At 55.7% G+C, this 15,029-nt stretch overlaps 2 protein-coding genes across 2 annotated transcripts; one reads left to right on the forward strand and one right to left on the reverse strand.

Moving 5' to 3' along the window:
* Positions 1–5,365: 5,365 nt before the first annotated feature.
* CDEST_13982 (uncharacterized protein) lies at positions 5,366–7,532 on the reverse strand. The gene has a single exon (XM_062930138.1). The coding sequence runs from the start codon at positions 7,267–7,269 to the stop codon at positions 6,688–6,690; it is 582 nt and encodes a 193-aa protein (XP_062786189.1). The 5' UTR covers positions 7,270–7,532; the 3' UTR covers positions 5,366–6,687.
* Positions 7,533–10,047: 2,515 nt separating this feature from the next.
* Positions 10,048–10,230, forward strand: CDEST_13983 (uncharacterized protein; the record flags this gene model as incomplete). Its single annotated transcript, XM_062930139.1, has 1 exon — positions 10,048–10,230. The coding sequence occupies one exon, from the start codon at positions 10,048–10,050 to the stop codon at positions 10,228–10,230; it is 183 nt and encodes a 60-aa protein (XP_062786190.1).
* Positions 10,231–15,029: the final 4,799 nt, after the last annotated feature.

Consider the following 15,029-nt stretch of genomic DNA (forward strand, 5'->3'; position numbering starts at 1 on the left):
TTCGCAGTGAAGTTGCGGGACAAGGCGCGCACATCTGTGACGCGACGCGACCAGGGGACGTACTCCGTTAATGGGGCCCCACTGTGATCCGTGACAGGGGGCGAGCCACCGGTAGTTGCCGCCGGAGCGGTGTTCTTAGAGCACAAAGTGCCTTGGCAGGCTGATTGGCGGACAGTTTCAGCGTCCTTTCTTCCACTGACTGCCCGCTGGACTGCTCGCTAGTCTTCCCGCTGGTGAGTGAAACGTTCGGTCGCCACACGACACGGCTGTCCAGGCAGACTCCAGTGACCTCATCGTCGGTAGGTAGGGAAACTCGCAAATGCTCCTCGGAATCTGGAAACATCAGGCGATGTGGTTCTAGGCCCCAGCCCAGGGAGGTTTACACTCCCCCGAACCGCCCCCAGCGGGTCGACTCAATCCTACTGAATCCTCCCGCCACCGTCCGACCCCGTGAGAAGAAAAGCGGCGGCTCCTTGCCGAGTCCTTCGGTCCCCATCCGCCACCGCCTGTGCCCCCGTCAGATCGTTCGTGATCCTTTCGCCCGCATTACACTCAGCTTGGCCTTACACCCTGCCGTGGCTACTACATGCACCTTGCACACGTCTTCAGGGACGCGATGAGACCATGGCGATGTGGTGTAGCGGAACTGAGCCTCACATCCCGCACGGCCACGCCCACCTCCCCCGGCTTTGCCTCACGACGCAGCCACAGCTTACCCCAACGACGCAGAATCCTAAAGAAACCTCATGTTGCAGTCAAGCACGGCTGTTTTTCTTTTGCCGCTTCTCGATACCGCTACGTAGCCCTCTACCCCAAGTAAAGGCCAGGATGTCTTTTCTTGGATCAGAACCAATGCCAACGATGATCCCCAAGCAGCAGCAGCAAAACAACACTCACGCCTAGCTCGCATGCTCCCTGCCCCACCCCTCCCGGACCCCATTCCAGGCACCGACCGACAGGCACAGCTACGAGCATCTCATCTTAGTCTTTCCGGTTGGGGATTGAACTTACAGGAACCCGGGCCTCGGCAACGGCCGGGGGGGCAATGACCACTGCGCTCGATGAGCTGATGTGATGCCCTGTGATGTGTATGTATCATCAACGACAGCTGTCGACTCTCCAATTCACAAACTCACCCTCCTCCAATCGTATAAGTGCTGTAGGATCGATTATACACACCCTTCAGCTCACTGATTAAGAACACCAAATGCATCTTGGCCAGCCAGTTACAGTTACGGGTGTCGCTCTGCCTCTACTGCTCCTTCCAAAGGTTCCTTCTCGACCATATGCCCTTGCCTAATTATGCCCAGGCCACTTAAAAAATCCAACGCCGGCAGAAGCGCCATGCTCCCAGGCTACGCAAAAGTATGTCGCATACACATGGCGCATACGGCATAGCATGATGCTTTGCAATCCTCCCGAGACCCGAGCCGGAGCCAGTCAGCTCACCAGCCAGCCAGCCAGCCAGCCAAGCACTCTGGCCGCGGGGCATGCAAAGCCGCGGACGGCTTTGTATGGCCGACTGGCGTTTTCAACGTCACCGTTTCCCTGCCATTCTCAATCTGTTTCCTAACTTCTTTCTTTGGCGAAGCCCTTGCCTTGCTCCCTCGCAGGCCATTGTAATCAAGCGAACCCGGGCGCACCCAAATTAGAACTATCCCAATCTAGGTAGACCGGCGCGCTCTCCAGAATCCTCATATGCACCATATCCAAGGATACGTCGTACGGCGCAGGTAATTCTGCCGGGGGGAGGAGGGGACTGTCCGCACGTGGCGCGATCACTCATTGCCAGGGAGCTCGCTGCAACTCGCGCGGCGAGCGGATATGCGACCGAGGGGGGTCAAGGGGCACAGTGATAATTCGACTGCCTGGCCGCATGTAGGAGGGGAGGGGAAAGACACAACCGAGGGTCCGAGACGAGGGGCCAAGCATCTATTCTGCCCGACAGGATCCAGTTATCCGCCCTCGCCGCACCATTACAGCAGTAAACACTGTTTTCCTGCCTCATTCGTGATCAATGTTTGCTTTCTTGCATCGATTGAGTTCGGCTTGTCGCCCTCGGCCGAATCCTTCCGCAACCCCCTCCTACCACCAGCATGAACTCGCAGCGATCGCGACATATCCCCCCCCCCCCCCCCCCCCCCTTCCCCCTTCCTGGTCCCTCGGGCGGGCCACAGTGTCCCAGGGCCCATTCCGCGGATGCAGCACCCGGCTGCAATACGTACGATGTACAGTACCCTCCCCGGCGCCGGGCCTCCTTCCTCAAGCCGCTCCCGGGGACCCGATGTCTCGATCGGTTCCAATCCTTCTGTCTTGGTCTTTGAACTTCCCGTCGTCCCGGCACCACATGCCGAACTCCATCAGTCCGCCCAACCTTGGCGGAGATATGCAGCCAAGGCGATCCCTCGTCAATAATACAACCCTCGCCATGCAGAGTCGAGGTAGAAGAGGATGAGCACATACAAAAAGAAAGGGTAAGAGAGAGAGAGAGAGAGAGAGAGAAAAGAAACGATGCCGAGCCCGCCAACCGTGGCCGTGGATCTTGGGACACCCAGCAAGAAATGGCATTCCGAGAATTGCATTGCTGCACACGACCTTCACACGGTTGAGATGGTCCTCAACACGCCCAGAATGGGGCAGGACAGGGGAGTCTCATGGCCGATGGGCTGGAAATACGACCGGTGTAACCTGCCAGGCAAGAACCGAGACAAGCTGCGACCGATCTGCAGACCGAATGTCGAGCTATCATATCCAGTGCCAAACCCCGGCACTGGAGCCTCCTCCTCCTCCTCCTCCTCCTCCTCCATCACCCCATGTCTTGTCACCCCAAACGGTGTATCCATATCCCTGGGATCCCACTCCCAACAATGCAGGACATTATGATGTCCTCACGCCGTCGCCGCATACACTACTCACACACGCCTCCATCGCACCCCCCCTCCCCCAAGAAAAACGAAGCATCACCCACCATCTGAGCCTGCAGACGGGGGATGCAGAGCTCAGACTAACCTCTCCAGATGTCATCCGCAGCAGCACTGACGGTAACACAAAGCCCTAGCGTTAAGCCCGTCTAAGTGCCTGCAGCCGTGGACGGTGACACGCACCAAAGGCGCTTGCATGCGCCTTGTCGCGTCTGTCGCGCATGCAATCTCACTCAACCCCTCCCTCTCTCCCTCTTTCGTGCCCACTTCACCAGCTAGCTCACTAATCTATCTCCCCGACACACACACACACACACACAAACACCGACTGCGCATTCTTCAATGCAATGCACATAAGATTGGCACCTGACTGTACCACCAAGCGCGGCAGCGGTAAATCCCACCACCCACAATCGGTTCCCTCCCACCATCCCCGTCGTTTAAAAGCCCAGTCTCAGTATCCAAAAAAGAAACACTCGTCCCAAAGGGGGTGGTGGAAGGGGGAAGGTCCCCCCCCCATGCAGCAGACTGAGAAGAGCTAACCACTTTCTATCTGCCTCTCTCTCACTCTCTCTCACATCTTTCGCTGCAAGCCTGCAACCCTTTCCCCCGGTAAGTTCATTTTTAGACCCCAACCCACACCACAAGGCAACCACTAAACCCGTCTTGAAGTTCGAAATCTACGACCTGGTCGCTAGCTCCATCTCACTCCCCCACACGACCGCCTCACCTGTCACACACAGAAAAACTCCACCCTAGTCCCCCTTACAGTTTCCCGCCTTGCGGCTATTCCCAAACAAGCGCGTCTCCCCCTCCCTTCCTCATCGCTTATTCTCCCACTTCCGAGCATTCTGGCACTCTGACACGGCCCATCTGCCGCGACGGCCGCGGCAGCGTCTCTCGTCTCGTCTCGTCTCGTCTCCACACCACCCAGTTCGTCCGCCCGCCCGCGCCCGGGCACAGAGGCTAAAAATAAACCTATTCTTAGAAAGCCAAAAACCTTGAATCTCACAAGAGAGGTACCGCACCCCCCCTTTTCTATCAAGGGAAACATCCGCGTGCACCAACCACACAACACCCTTTTTGGTGTTCCTCGCGTACATCATGTCCATCGACCGATTTCGACTCGTCTGCTTTTCCCATGTCTCGCGGAAACATGCCATGCCATGCCATGCCCCGTCCCACCCTGGTTGCATCCCGACCCCCGGTTCCTCTTCTGGTGTCAGCCAGTACCACCGGCCCGTATCTCGGTCTACCTCTCATCCTCTTGGCACCATTCTTTCTTTCTAGGTACCCATCATCCGCTTCGCTACCTGATGCTACCTCAACCCCCCCCCCCCCTCGCACCATCTTCACACTCAACCCTGAGCCTCATTCTCCATTCGAGAATGAGACCCATGCATCCGATCCCCATTTCTGTCCCTTACTCGAACGTTCAGTTAATCAATCCACGCCCACCCCTATCAGCTCGCGGGCCAAACCCGCCACCACTTGTTTCGGATTCCATTTCTTCAACATTGACGACGTGGGGTCTCAATTTCTCCCTCCCCCGTCGTTGTCCTCCTTCTAACTCCCCAATCCCTTCCCCGACAGGAGCCGTCCGTCGTCCGTGCATCCAAAGGCCTCCCGCGCGGCCGTCCCATTCTCCGCCGTACTCGGTCAGAACCTTGAATCACCACAACCGAGCATGCTCATCACCTTCCTCTCGTAATATCCCACCCATTCCAACCCCCCCACGTCCGCCACGTAGAAACCGTCCATTCATTCACACCCCTCCCATCCCCACCTGTTTTCTCTCGTCACAAAACAAAAAAGTTTCCTGGGTCTTGACATGCCCGACGGGGCCGTCTACGGCCCCCAAGCCTCGTAGCTAGCCACCACCACTACCACCCGTCGGCCAATGGCGTGTAAGAGATGCTCTTGCCTGGATGTCGTTGCCTATCGGCCGTCTTCTCTACCGCCGAAGAAGAGGGAGCAGTCGGCCGGAGGAGCGCCGCAACCAAAGCCACCACCTCCCCCTCTCCCCGGTGCCACGTGTGCGCCATCCTCGAAACAAAGTTGCCCCCCACGGCACCCGATCATTTCGTGCGAATCCTTCCAGACGTCTGTCTGCTCGTCGAAACTTATCTCTCCATTCAGTAAAGTGTCTGCGTGATGGGTCGCCGACCCGGGGGGTTCGATTTCAGGTTGCTATTGGTCATCCTCCCCTTGCCTTTCCAATTGGCTCGCCCGCAGCCAAGGTTGACCCGAGTCTGCCTAGGTAGGTAGCCTAACGGCGGCATCTCGACTCATGTTCGATCGAGGCCATTCGTATTTTTATTTTATTTTTTGCCACTCCGATGTTGATAATTTTGAGTTCGATGTTGGACATTGACTACACCATGGGCTTTCCTGGGATTCGTCTATTCAAAGTTTATCGTTTCTAATGCAATGTCTCCCTGGACAGGCCAGGCTACCATAGACCGTCCCTTCCTCTCCAGTGCGACCAGCTCAGTTCCTGCAGGTCTGGTTGTCGTCCTGTCTTTCCTACCCCTCGGTTCCTGACCGGGAGGGTTGGCAGTAATGCCTCGCCCGACTGAGATGCTAGAGGTAGAGTTCTGCTAAAGCGTATTCAATGTCCAGCATCGAAATCAAGCCCAAAGAAAAAATGCAATAAGTCTTCTTCCGTCATTGGAGAGTATCCAGTACTGTCCGCGCTTTTTGCTGTCGCCCGTCACTGCTGTCCTGTGAGGTCTTTTTGATAGAGTGTGGTGATACAAATTAGACGAGAGGAACGAACAAGATTTTGGCTGGAAAGCAGAAAGGAGAAAAACGTTTAGAGTACGCGAAAAAAAAGCAACCATTGAAGAGAAACAAAAAGAAGCAGTAGAGAACCTCGCTTGTCCAGACGATCCTGCCATCCGTCGCATGCACAGGCATGTTCGTGTGCCTATCCCAACCTGAACGCCTGGTATCCTCCCTCGCCAATGCATCGAAGCCCGCCAGTAAAATACAGAAGCCAAAACCGAAACCGTTGCCGAATGCCTGTAGAATGAAAACATGCCGCCGCGTGATGAAACCTCTCCCGACCGGACTGGGGTGGGGAAGAGGAAAAGTGCCTCCAAGGCAGACAGAGAAAGCCGAGGACCCGCCGATGAGAAGTGAAGGCATCACTTGTATGCTTGCGTTCAACCCAACCGTTCGATGCAAAACCCAGTGCCCACGCTATGCAAGTTCAGGTTGAAAAAGAAAAGAGACAGCAAGTGAAAAAGAAAGAAAGCGTAAGGGGGGAAAACGAGCTTGATGAGAAAGAAAGAAAATAGGACGTTGAAATGGTTTCGAAGTCGGAGAGAGACTAGGGGGCCGTAGTCGTGGTGGAAGGTGTCGTTTGTTTTGTGGCGCGCTGGGGTGACAACTGATAGGCCGTAAAAACCGTTTCCGTAGCGTTCGTGATCTCGTCTCTATCTTCGATCACTTCATTGCTGAGCTTCATGGCGGGGCGTGAGAGCGAGATATATTCGAGGATAGCGGGAAAGTGGAGATGGTCGGAGTATGAAGGTGTCCGTGGTGGTCATCGGCCAGATAGTCATCGTATAGTGGATGGTGCAGACGAAGACATCAACCGGTCGTGACCGACAAAGAGTAGAGATAGCTGGGATGTAGGTAGTGTCTGGGAAGTCGCCCTTCCTCTGAAGGAGTAGAGGTAGGCAATCCAGTTGCTCAATTCGAAAAGCTCCAGCGTCGGGAAATGCCATGAACAGCATCCCGTCACTGAAGACAAGACTCTTCACCGGTAGTGGCGGGAGCTCTTGTTCGAGTGGCTGGAATGGTAGCCAGAGTCGGAATACGTGTGTTGTGAGGCGTATTGTCCGTGTCCTTGCGAGTGGGCATGGCATGCGTATCCGACCAAGATTGTTCTCTTCTGAATGCTGTGTCCCGGGCGTCCATAGCCGGCACACCTGTCGATGGCGTGCTGGTAGTAGAGGCACCGGCAAGCAGAGTAAAGCTCGACAATTTGGTAGCACATTGTAACGGTTGGACGGAGTGACTTGGTAGACAAAGGTGTTGATCGATATGAGTGATGGTTGAACAGCTTTTCGGTATAGTGTGCGAGGGGAGACCGGATGGACTTTATCTTCTTCAGGGGAGTGTGTGCGCGCGCGTGTGTGTATGTGTGTAGCTGTGGTTTTTGATAGGGTATCGAGATGAGGGACGACCAGTGAGACTGAAAGTTGCCAAGTCTGGTATGCAAAAAAGCAAGGGGATATGAGGCAGGAAAGAAATAGGAAAGGAAACTCAAGTGAGTGTGATCGTGATGACTTATACGGAAGCAGATAAGGGACAGAGAGATGGGAAGGAGCGAAGGCATCACGGCCTTATAGGTCCCGGCAGCCTGGCAGCCGTCACACAGTAAACAGTTCGCAAAGAAGCGTCCCAGGTCTAAGGCAGCAGTGGACCTTGACAGTGGACAGTGGATGTCATCTGAGTGAGACTAATGACTAAGGCTGCATCTTGTGCATTAGAGCGAAATGCAGACAGAGTACCTGATGGCGCAGGGTAACGACCAGGAAAAGGTGCCTTGCACCTACCATCATGGCCCGGTAAGGCGCAGCAGGGTTGTAAAAAAAGGTGTGAGAAGAGAAAGAGTGAGTGCGAGAGAGGCAGAGGTGAGCAGGCGGAGAGAGGGCGTCAGAGGTCGAAAAACGGGCTGGGAGGGGGCGTGAGTGGGTGGGTGGGCGTGCTAGACAGGGCAACAAAGGTGTGCTGTGGTGTGTGTGTGTGGATGGAGATGGATGGGGGTGATATGCTGGGATGACAGGGAATAAGGTAAGGGTGGTAGTGTACAGAGTAGTGTACAGGCACTGCACATATGCTGCATATGGTGATGGGGAACCGGGTCGGTCAAAAGAGTCATCCTCATCCTTCCCAATCGAACCCGTTTCTCAAAATGGACACTGCCGGCTTTGTCCCCGTACTTTGGGTTGATGAGGTGCAGCAGGGCTGATGCGCGATGGGATGGGACGGGCATGGGTGGGTGGTTGTACGAATGGGAGAGAACCGATGAAACCCAATTGGTTCCGTTCTGCGTTGTGGTCTGGAAGTCGGTGTAGAGGGGGGTGATTTACGCCGAGGGAACGAACGTTCCTGGGAGCAAAAGCACCTAACCTACCTTCGGTAGGCAAGGTAAATGCACAATCACCCTTGCCGTCGTCCGTGTTGCTGCCGATCCAGGCACTGCTCTCTTTTTGTGTCATCTGTCAGGTACTGGGTGCTGATGCCATGCTGATGCTATGCTGATGATGCTGGTACTTCTGTCGCCTTGTCCTGTGGTTGCGCTTGAAGGACGAAACAGAGACGCCTGAGAGAGTCTATTATTGGCTGGCTGATCGCACTGCGCATCGACATCAGCACCGTCGGCAGCAGCAGGCAGGGCAGCGTACAGAACCCAAGATAGCTCCATGTCTTGGACGACGGGGCTGACCCTGCATCTTCGCACCGAGTAAGACCTGAGTTCTTGCGCTTAGCCATATCATACCATAGTATACGGTCATTGCCCTTAGCCGCCCAGGGTTCCCCATGAGTAACATTAAGGTGCGGTTGCACTCAGTTTTGCCATGGCCGAAATTCATAATCAATCGGGGCACAAGCTCAATCGACCGCCATGCTGTGTATTTTCAGAACTCGTCTGTCGCGTCCACAAATGAGAGGGCCGGCTGGACAGGCACCTTCGTCGGAGCAGGGTCCATTAGCGTACGGCTGCGTTTGCTAAAAGAGGCTCGCGAACTGCTCCATAGAATCCGTGCATCCCACAGTGTGGTCACGAACACTCACTCGCTGGATGACCACGGAGCCTTGTCGACTCTGGCAAGATTGAAGAAGCGCATATGCCAGGAGTCTCGGCATCGCGCTTCGTCTGTGCGCCATCAAAGTTGCTATGGGACCCCCAATGATGATCCGTCGCCCGATGAATTTGCCGCCTTTTGAGGCCCGCAACACTCATCGTTGAGAATGAGCCAAAGGACTGTTTTGGGAGCATTCATCTTGAGCAGTTGGGCGCGTTTCCTCTTACAGCACAGCAAGCCAGGGGGGATCCGAATCGCGTGTCAGGTACCGTGCCCGATTCGGCTACTGTTGCACAGGGCTTTCGCTGTGATGGGCTGGCATGCGAGCGGCCGCTTCGGATCCTCGTGGTACAAAAGGCGATCGACCGGTGCCAAGAGCAAAGCGCCGTGTACTGACTGGACAATAAGCGTACACTATACAGAGCAGACCGAGTCGAAGGCAGTCGTCCCTGTCGAGATGCCGATAATAGACGGTCGAAGCATACTAGCTGCAGGTTGCAGGTTGCGGGTCGCAAACACCCTTGGACCACCAAAGTCGGGACTGACGGCAGATGAACGAACGAGAAGACGACCTCGCGCTGACCATGACGGGAAAGGATAGTCATGCGTTAAGGCTGGGTGAGATGACGGCTGCTGCCGACCATGTAGCACGTCGCCAGGGTAAGGCTATGCTGGTCACCAAAGTTGGGTTGAGGTTCCACTGAACCTGGTGGTGGCCTTCATGTCGCCCATTGGCCATCGTACGTGCCCGATCGGTGCTGGTGCTGACAACGGCCGGGAGCTTCTGCATGCGAATGTTCCATGTTCTTCCCATGTTATCGGGAGGATGGTCAGATCAAATGCGCTTAGCAGCATGTCGTCATTGGAGGCCATGTCGAGATCAGACCCGGGCACATGGTGAGCGACGCCGGGCAACCCTCCCGGATCGCTGGGTTCCCGGTGATGTTTGATGAAGAGATGCGATGCGATGTCAGGGGTGGGGAAGAGGAGAGAGGTTCCGATGAGTTGAATGTGGTGAGCATCTCCGAGTCCCGCAGAAGCAAACGCCAACGACGTCTTGGGCGCAACGGCTCCCGACAATCCCCCGTAAAGCGGCCAATGCAGGTTTCACAGAGAATGAAATCTCATTCGACCGATGCAAACGCATGTTTGAGACCATGATCGACGGGTCCTTCCCTCCAAGTCCAAGGCTCCGGTATTGGCCCGGCTTGCTGTCAAAGTTTGAGTGGCAAGGAGACGACAGATAGTGTCTTGGTCAACCTAGGCCACGCTGCGCTGACGATGATCTTCAGGCTAGTTCTCCCATGAGTATCGCCAGGCAGGTTGTTGGTTTCGAATGCTGCGAGGCGGCTCGACACCACCATCGTCAGCACCGTCATGCAATGCAGCTTTCACCGAGATCCGCTGGGACCTCGGGAGTTGACAGTCGCAAGCACGTGCGAAATAGAAAGTTGACTGACACGCGGTGCAGGCCAAGCGTGATATAGTGAGGGAGCCTAGGAGAACGTCGACGAATAGTTGGTGATACTGACAAAGCCCCGAGTGTGAAGGCTGCAAAGTGGCTGTAGGCCAACGTGGGCACCGGGACGCAAGTCAGCGGACGTATTTGGCATCATCATGGAGAAGTGTAAGTGGTTGTGGTAATGCTGCTGCTGCCGCCGGCGGTCCTGGTTGTGACAAGATGCATAGCCGGTGGAGGGAGAGGTGCAGGTCGTGCGGTCGGTGGTGGATGACAGAAACAGATTCGATGTGAGAAAGGGACACTCGATCGGGCCTGGGGCCAGTGGCTGCTCTAGGCGACTGCAGGGATATCCTTGACTCCGAGCTCCAGGTTATGGGAAGGATATTGGATGGGACAGGGAAGAATGAATGAGGGAACCGAGGTAGGTAGGGGGGCAGCACTCCGGTACGTGCCTACTGTACCTACCTAGTAGGCACGATTGAATACCTAGGTATCTAGCAAGAGCTGGGGATGCGGGTTGTCCAAAAAGGGCAAGTTCTTGTGCTTGATTACGAAAGCCTACGCCCGCCAAGGCCGTCAATTGGTTCAATCCGCTGGACCCTGACCGGCATGGCTCTCACGTGCTGTTTTACAGCCCCACTCCAGCCTACACTAAGGTACCTGGGCCAGCAACCTCCGTACCTCCTAATTGTTCACTAGACATAGTGTACCACAGGTGCGAGAGAGAGAGAGAGAGAGAGAGAGGATTTCCCAATGACATCCACACAAACCCTTTCCTGCATTGCGACCTTTTACAATTCGTCCACCTGCAGCGTGTCGACTGGGATTTGGCTATGGCGGTGCCGAAATTCGATGCGTCACACACGATATCGTTCCCGTGATAAAATAACGGCCGGCTTTTGTCGCGATGCGGGCCCCAGGCCTCCGCATCGCTTTTGCTAGTCGGCACCCCACCCACCCTCACTCATTCAGGCAGTCCACTACAGGTATAGCAGACGATGGTCCGCTGTCAAGTCGTCCCATCCATCGTCCATTCCACGGTACCTATCTTGGGGTGTGGCCTACGACCTCAGCCCGGTACGTTCCAAGATTGTGTCACGGTCGATGAATTGGAGGCCGCAGCCAGACGGGCCTTTGTAACCGGCTGTTGATGGAGGCGCCCAGGAACGGATCCAGGAACCCGTTCAAGACGACGGTCAAGTGGATTCGGTAGAGCCTCGTCACCAGCGCTCTCAACCAACAAGTACCTCGCATTCGCGGTACTGCGCTGCACCATCAATGCAAGGCCAACACAGGTCCTCCACTGTCGCGTTGGGGCCGACGCATCTCGTGCAAGACGGGCCCGATACAAGACCTGCGTGCATCTCGTGCAATACGGGCCCGATACAAGACCTGCGTCAAAAGTCCTGCCGTACGTTGTACCCAGGTTGCCGCAGCACCTTACCTAAAAAAGTCATGACACTCGCGCGCGGCCACTTCTTCGTGTAACCCTAACTCTCGACTTGACCTTGACAAGCCTAAGACGACTCCTTTGGCAGCCTGCTCTCACCAAAGGCCATCATATCTACCAAGACATGTCTACGCCTGTCACATTCGGGGCACCATGACTTGGACCGGGTAGATGCGGTGCATCCATGCGTGCGCGTCCTCCGGTGCCCGACAATAATGGATCGATGCGACCTGTCTCAGTATGCCGCCGTACCCGTGGCTCCGACTGTCCGCCGGGGCCCCATCTGCGGAACCGAGCGGAGAGGTGGGCGTTGCAGAATGACACTGACAGGCCACTGACTGGGGACGGCCATTTTTCCATTTCTCTTTCCGTCTTTTCACTACGTTCTGCATCCGCGACGGGATTCGACTGCAGGGCTACCTTGACCTATCTAGCGAGCGGTACCCTCGATAGCGTGGATTCCTCGCAAAGAAACATCCAGGCTGTGCGCCCTCATATTCGGAGAATATCGGCATCCTTATCCATCTGCGGAAGCGTCGAGCAGGGCCACGGAACAGGCGGGCAGCTTACCATCACCATGCACCTCGAATGACTTCATCTCGTTAACGGACGCTCAAGGCATCAGCCTCGTCAAGTCAATTCAACACGCACGCACGCGTTTCACTCTTGCGAGGGATAGTCGCTGGGTGCAAGGGTACATTGTCTTACAGGGAGCGCAAGCGATTGGATGACGACCGAAAGCAGAGACATGCTCCTCAACCTGCCACTGGACGTCATCCATCCATCGGCCGCACACTCTCGAGATGATGACCCTTGCCCCCTTAGCTCCAGCACAGCCTCGCAGTCAGCAAGCCACCAAGGGCTCAACCACATCACCGAGACCAGGGCCAGCAAGGCAAACATGACAAGCAGGGCCTCCTCCTCCCATCACGGTGGCATCGATAGTGGTAGGTCCACATAATCCACCGCTCAACGCCGTTACCCCGTCCTTCTCACCACGTCTTGGCCGGAGTCGCCGTCGGTCTTGTGTGGGTCTTCCTGCTCGACATTTCCACACTTCTGCGCATGCGACTACCGCCATGCCGCCCGAACCACCGCGGACGTCGGCGATTCTCCCTACTGTATTCGTACCTACTGACCTTTCCACACAAGCGAGAACATGCAGTCGTGTCCCCGGATGCCTGTCTGGTCGGCCTGAAATCTCACCGCTCACCATCTTTCCACCGCGAATGTACTCTACTACGTCCTTCATCTTACGAATGACTCCAATCCGCGTAGACGCCCAACCGTCATCGGTATCAGTGGACGCACCTATAAACCCTCACTTTCGCTAAACGCCCCGGTCACGATCAGTGGCCGGTGACTTGCCGTCATTCGCCTGACCCTAAGCCGTATTTCTAATGTTCCAGAGTCTTGTTTCACCCCTCCCCAGCCCCATAACCGTTCCTTCGTTGGTCCCTGATCGTGTCCCAGAATCGCCCGCCGCCGTTGTTGAAACTTGACGCCAAATGAAGGCTAGTGTCGAGTTGTGCTGAACCACACTTGGGCTTGGCTCCGTGTCCCCAGCCACGCCCCGCTTCCAAATCCGTTGTACTCGGCCGATGCTGCCCTTCAACGGCTCCCGTACCGTCCCAACTTGGCTCTACTTCCTGTCACGCTAACCGTGCGACCTCCCGCAAAACAAATCCGACGAACGTCTGACCTCATTAGGCCCCCGTTAAAAAAGTCCCCGAGTTGTGCCGCAACTTACTTCCTGCTCTCACACATATGTCTCAGCTCCGCCGTTGGCCTCTTCCCGCGGCCCCAAATCCCTGGTCCCAAAGGGGAGAGATCCTGTATTCGTCGGATGCCTGTTGTGCCAATAGCCAATTGAGTTTCGTCGATCTAGTAACAGCAGCGGAAGTACCGGTAGCACCCGCGACGGAGTCATATCTGACTCCTTCGCCTTGGACCTCTATATTGAAATAAGCCACCGCGGTGGCAAAGGTGAGGCTCAACGAGATCGGGACCGCCCCAACCATGCCTCAGCTCCGTCAAAGGCCCCCGGGCGTTTAACGAGCTTGCTCCTTCGGGCGCTGCATCACAAGCAAGTCACCTCTGCTTCGCTTGGTCTTGAACACGTCCAAGCTTTGACATGCCGATCATGAACATCCGCGCGGATCCCGCGGATCCATGGGGTCGGATGGCAAACACCCGCCCGTCTTTGAAACCGAATCCTGCGAGGCATACTGCGCTTCGAGTCTCCACTCGTTTTGCCGCGCAGCTGTCCGCGAGCCTAGACATGTTCTCATTCTCTCGTCGAAGATTGGCACAATCCCTCCCCCCACTGTCGGTTCTCTGCCGCGAGAAAGTGAACGAAGAATAAGTCCATTTTCAATGTGGTGTTCGAGCGCCATACCGACATGCGAGGTCAAAGTCAGAAAGAGCGGTAACCCGCCCAAACACAGAGCGAATGCCGATTTCAAGCGCGCATCTGCTCCACAGTCAAGGGTCTCTTTCAGCTTGGCTAGGATATGCCCTTGACGTTGCTACATATCCCACCATGCTGTCTAAAGCAGTACACATGCAGAACGAGCCATATTCTCCCCGAGAGGAGAGGTCCCGCGTCGTGTGTCAGGGGGTCGCGGGAAATGGGGGGATTTGGGAATTGACTCGACTGCCTTCCCACTCATGTTTCTCTCCCTACAATTTCCCGGTAGACCAACGAACGTGACCGATGACCATCCGCGCTAAGAGGGAAAACATACGTTATTGAGTCGTGAACCACTCGCAAGTCCCCTGCCTGGCAGACACCACGGAAAGGCCTACGGAGGAGTCAGGAAAAAGAGGGTTAGTGACTGAATGAGTGAGTGAGTGTGAGTGTGTGTGTGTGTGTGTGTGTGTGTGTATGGCAAACACAATCAGAAGCCTCGATAAATCTTACAACCTGGGATACGCCACTTAGATCCCGTTGCATCTCTCACGCCGTTTCTGCTTCCTCTTTTCCAGCGTCTCATCACTCGTCTCGTTCCGTCTTATCCCAAGAGGCCGTGACCCCCCGACAAAGGGACCGCGGCGTATCTCTCTCTGCCCCTAGCCAAAGGCTGGGGTCCGAGAGGGGAGGGGGGTGAGCATGTAATGGGTGTCTGACCTCCGAAGAGGGCCATGGAGGCCTCGACCACCCGTTTGGTTACAGCAGGCGTTCCGGCTGGTAACTGGTGATTGGTCCTGGGATTGGTACAGTAGCTCAACTGGCCCCCATGTCGTGCTCTCTCTCTCTCTCTCTCTGACATCATATCGTGGACTGCGGTCCAGAAACAAACATCGTTGCTGCCTGGGGCTGTCGGTCCGGCGTATTGTAGTCGACGATAAAAAGACAAGAAAAAAAAACACAC

The sequence above is a fragment of the Colletotrichum destructivum genome, chromosome 9 (assembly GCF_034447905.1).
Source record: "Colletotrichum destructivum chromosome 9, complete sequence".
NCBI lineage: Eukaryota > Fungi > Ascomycota > Sordariomycetes > Glomerellales > Glomerellaceae > Colletotrichum > Colletotrichum destructivum.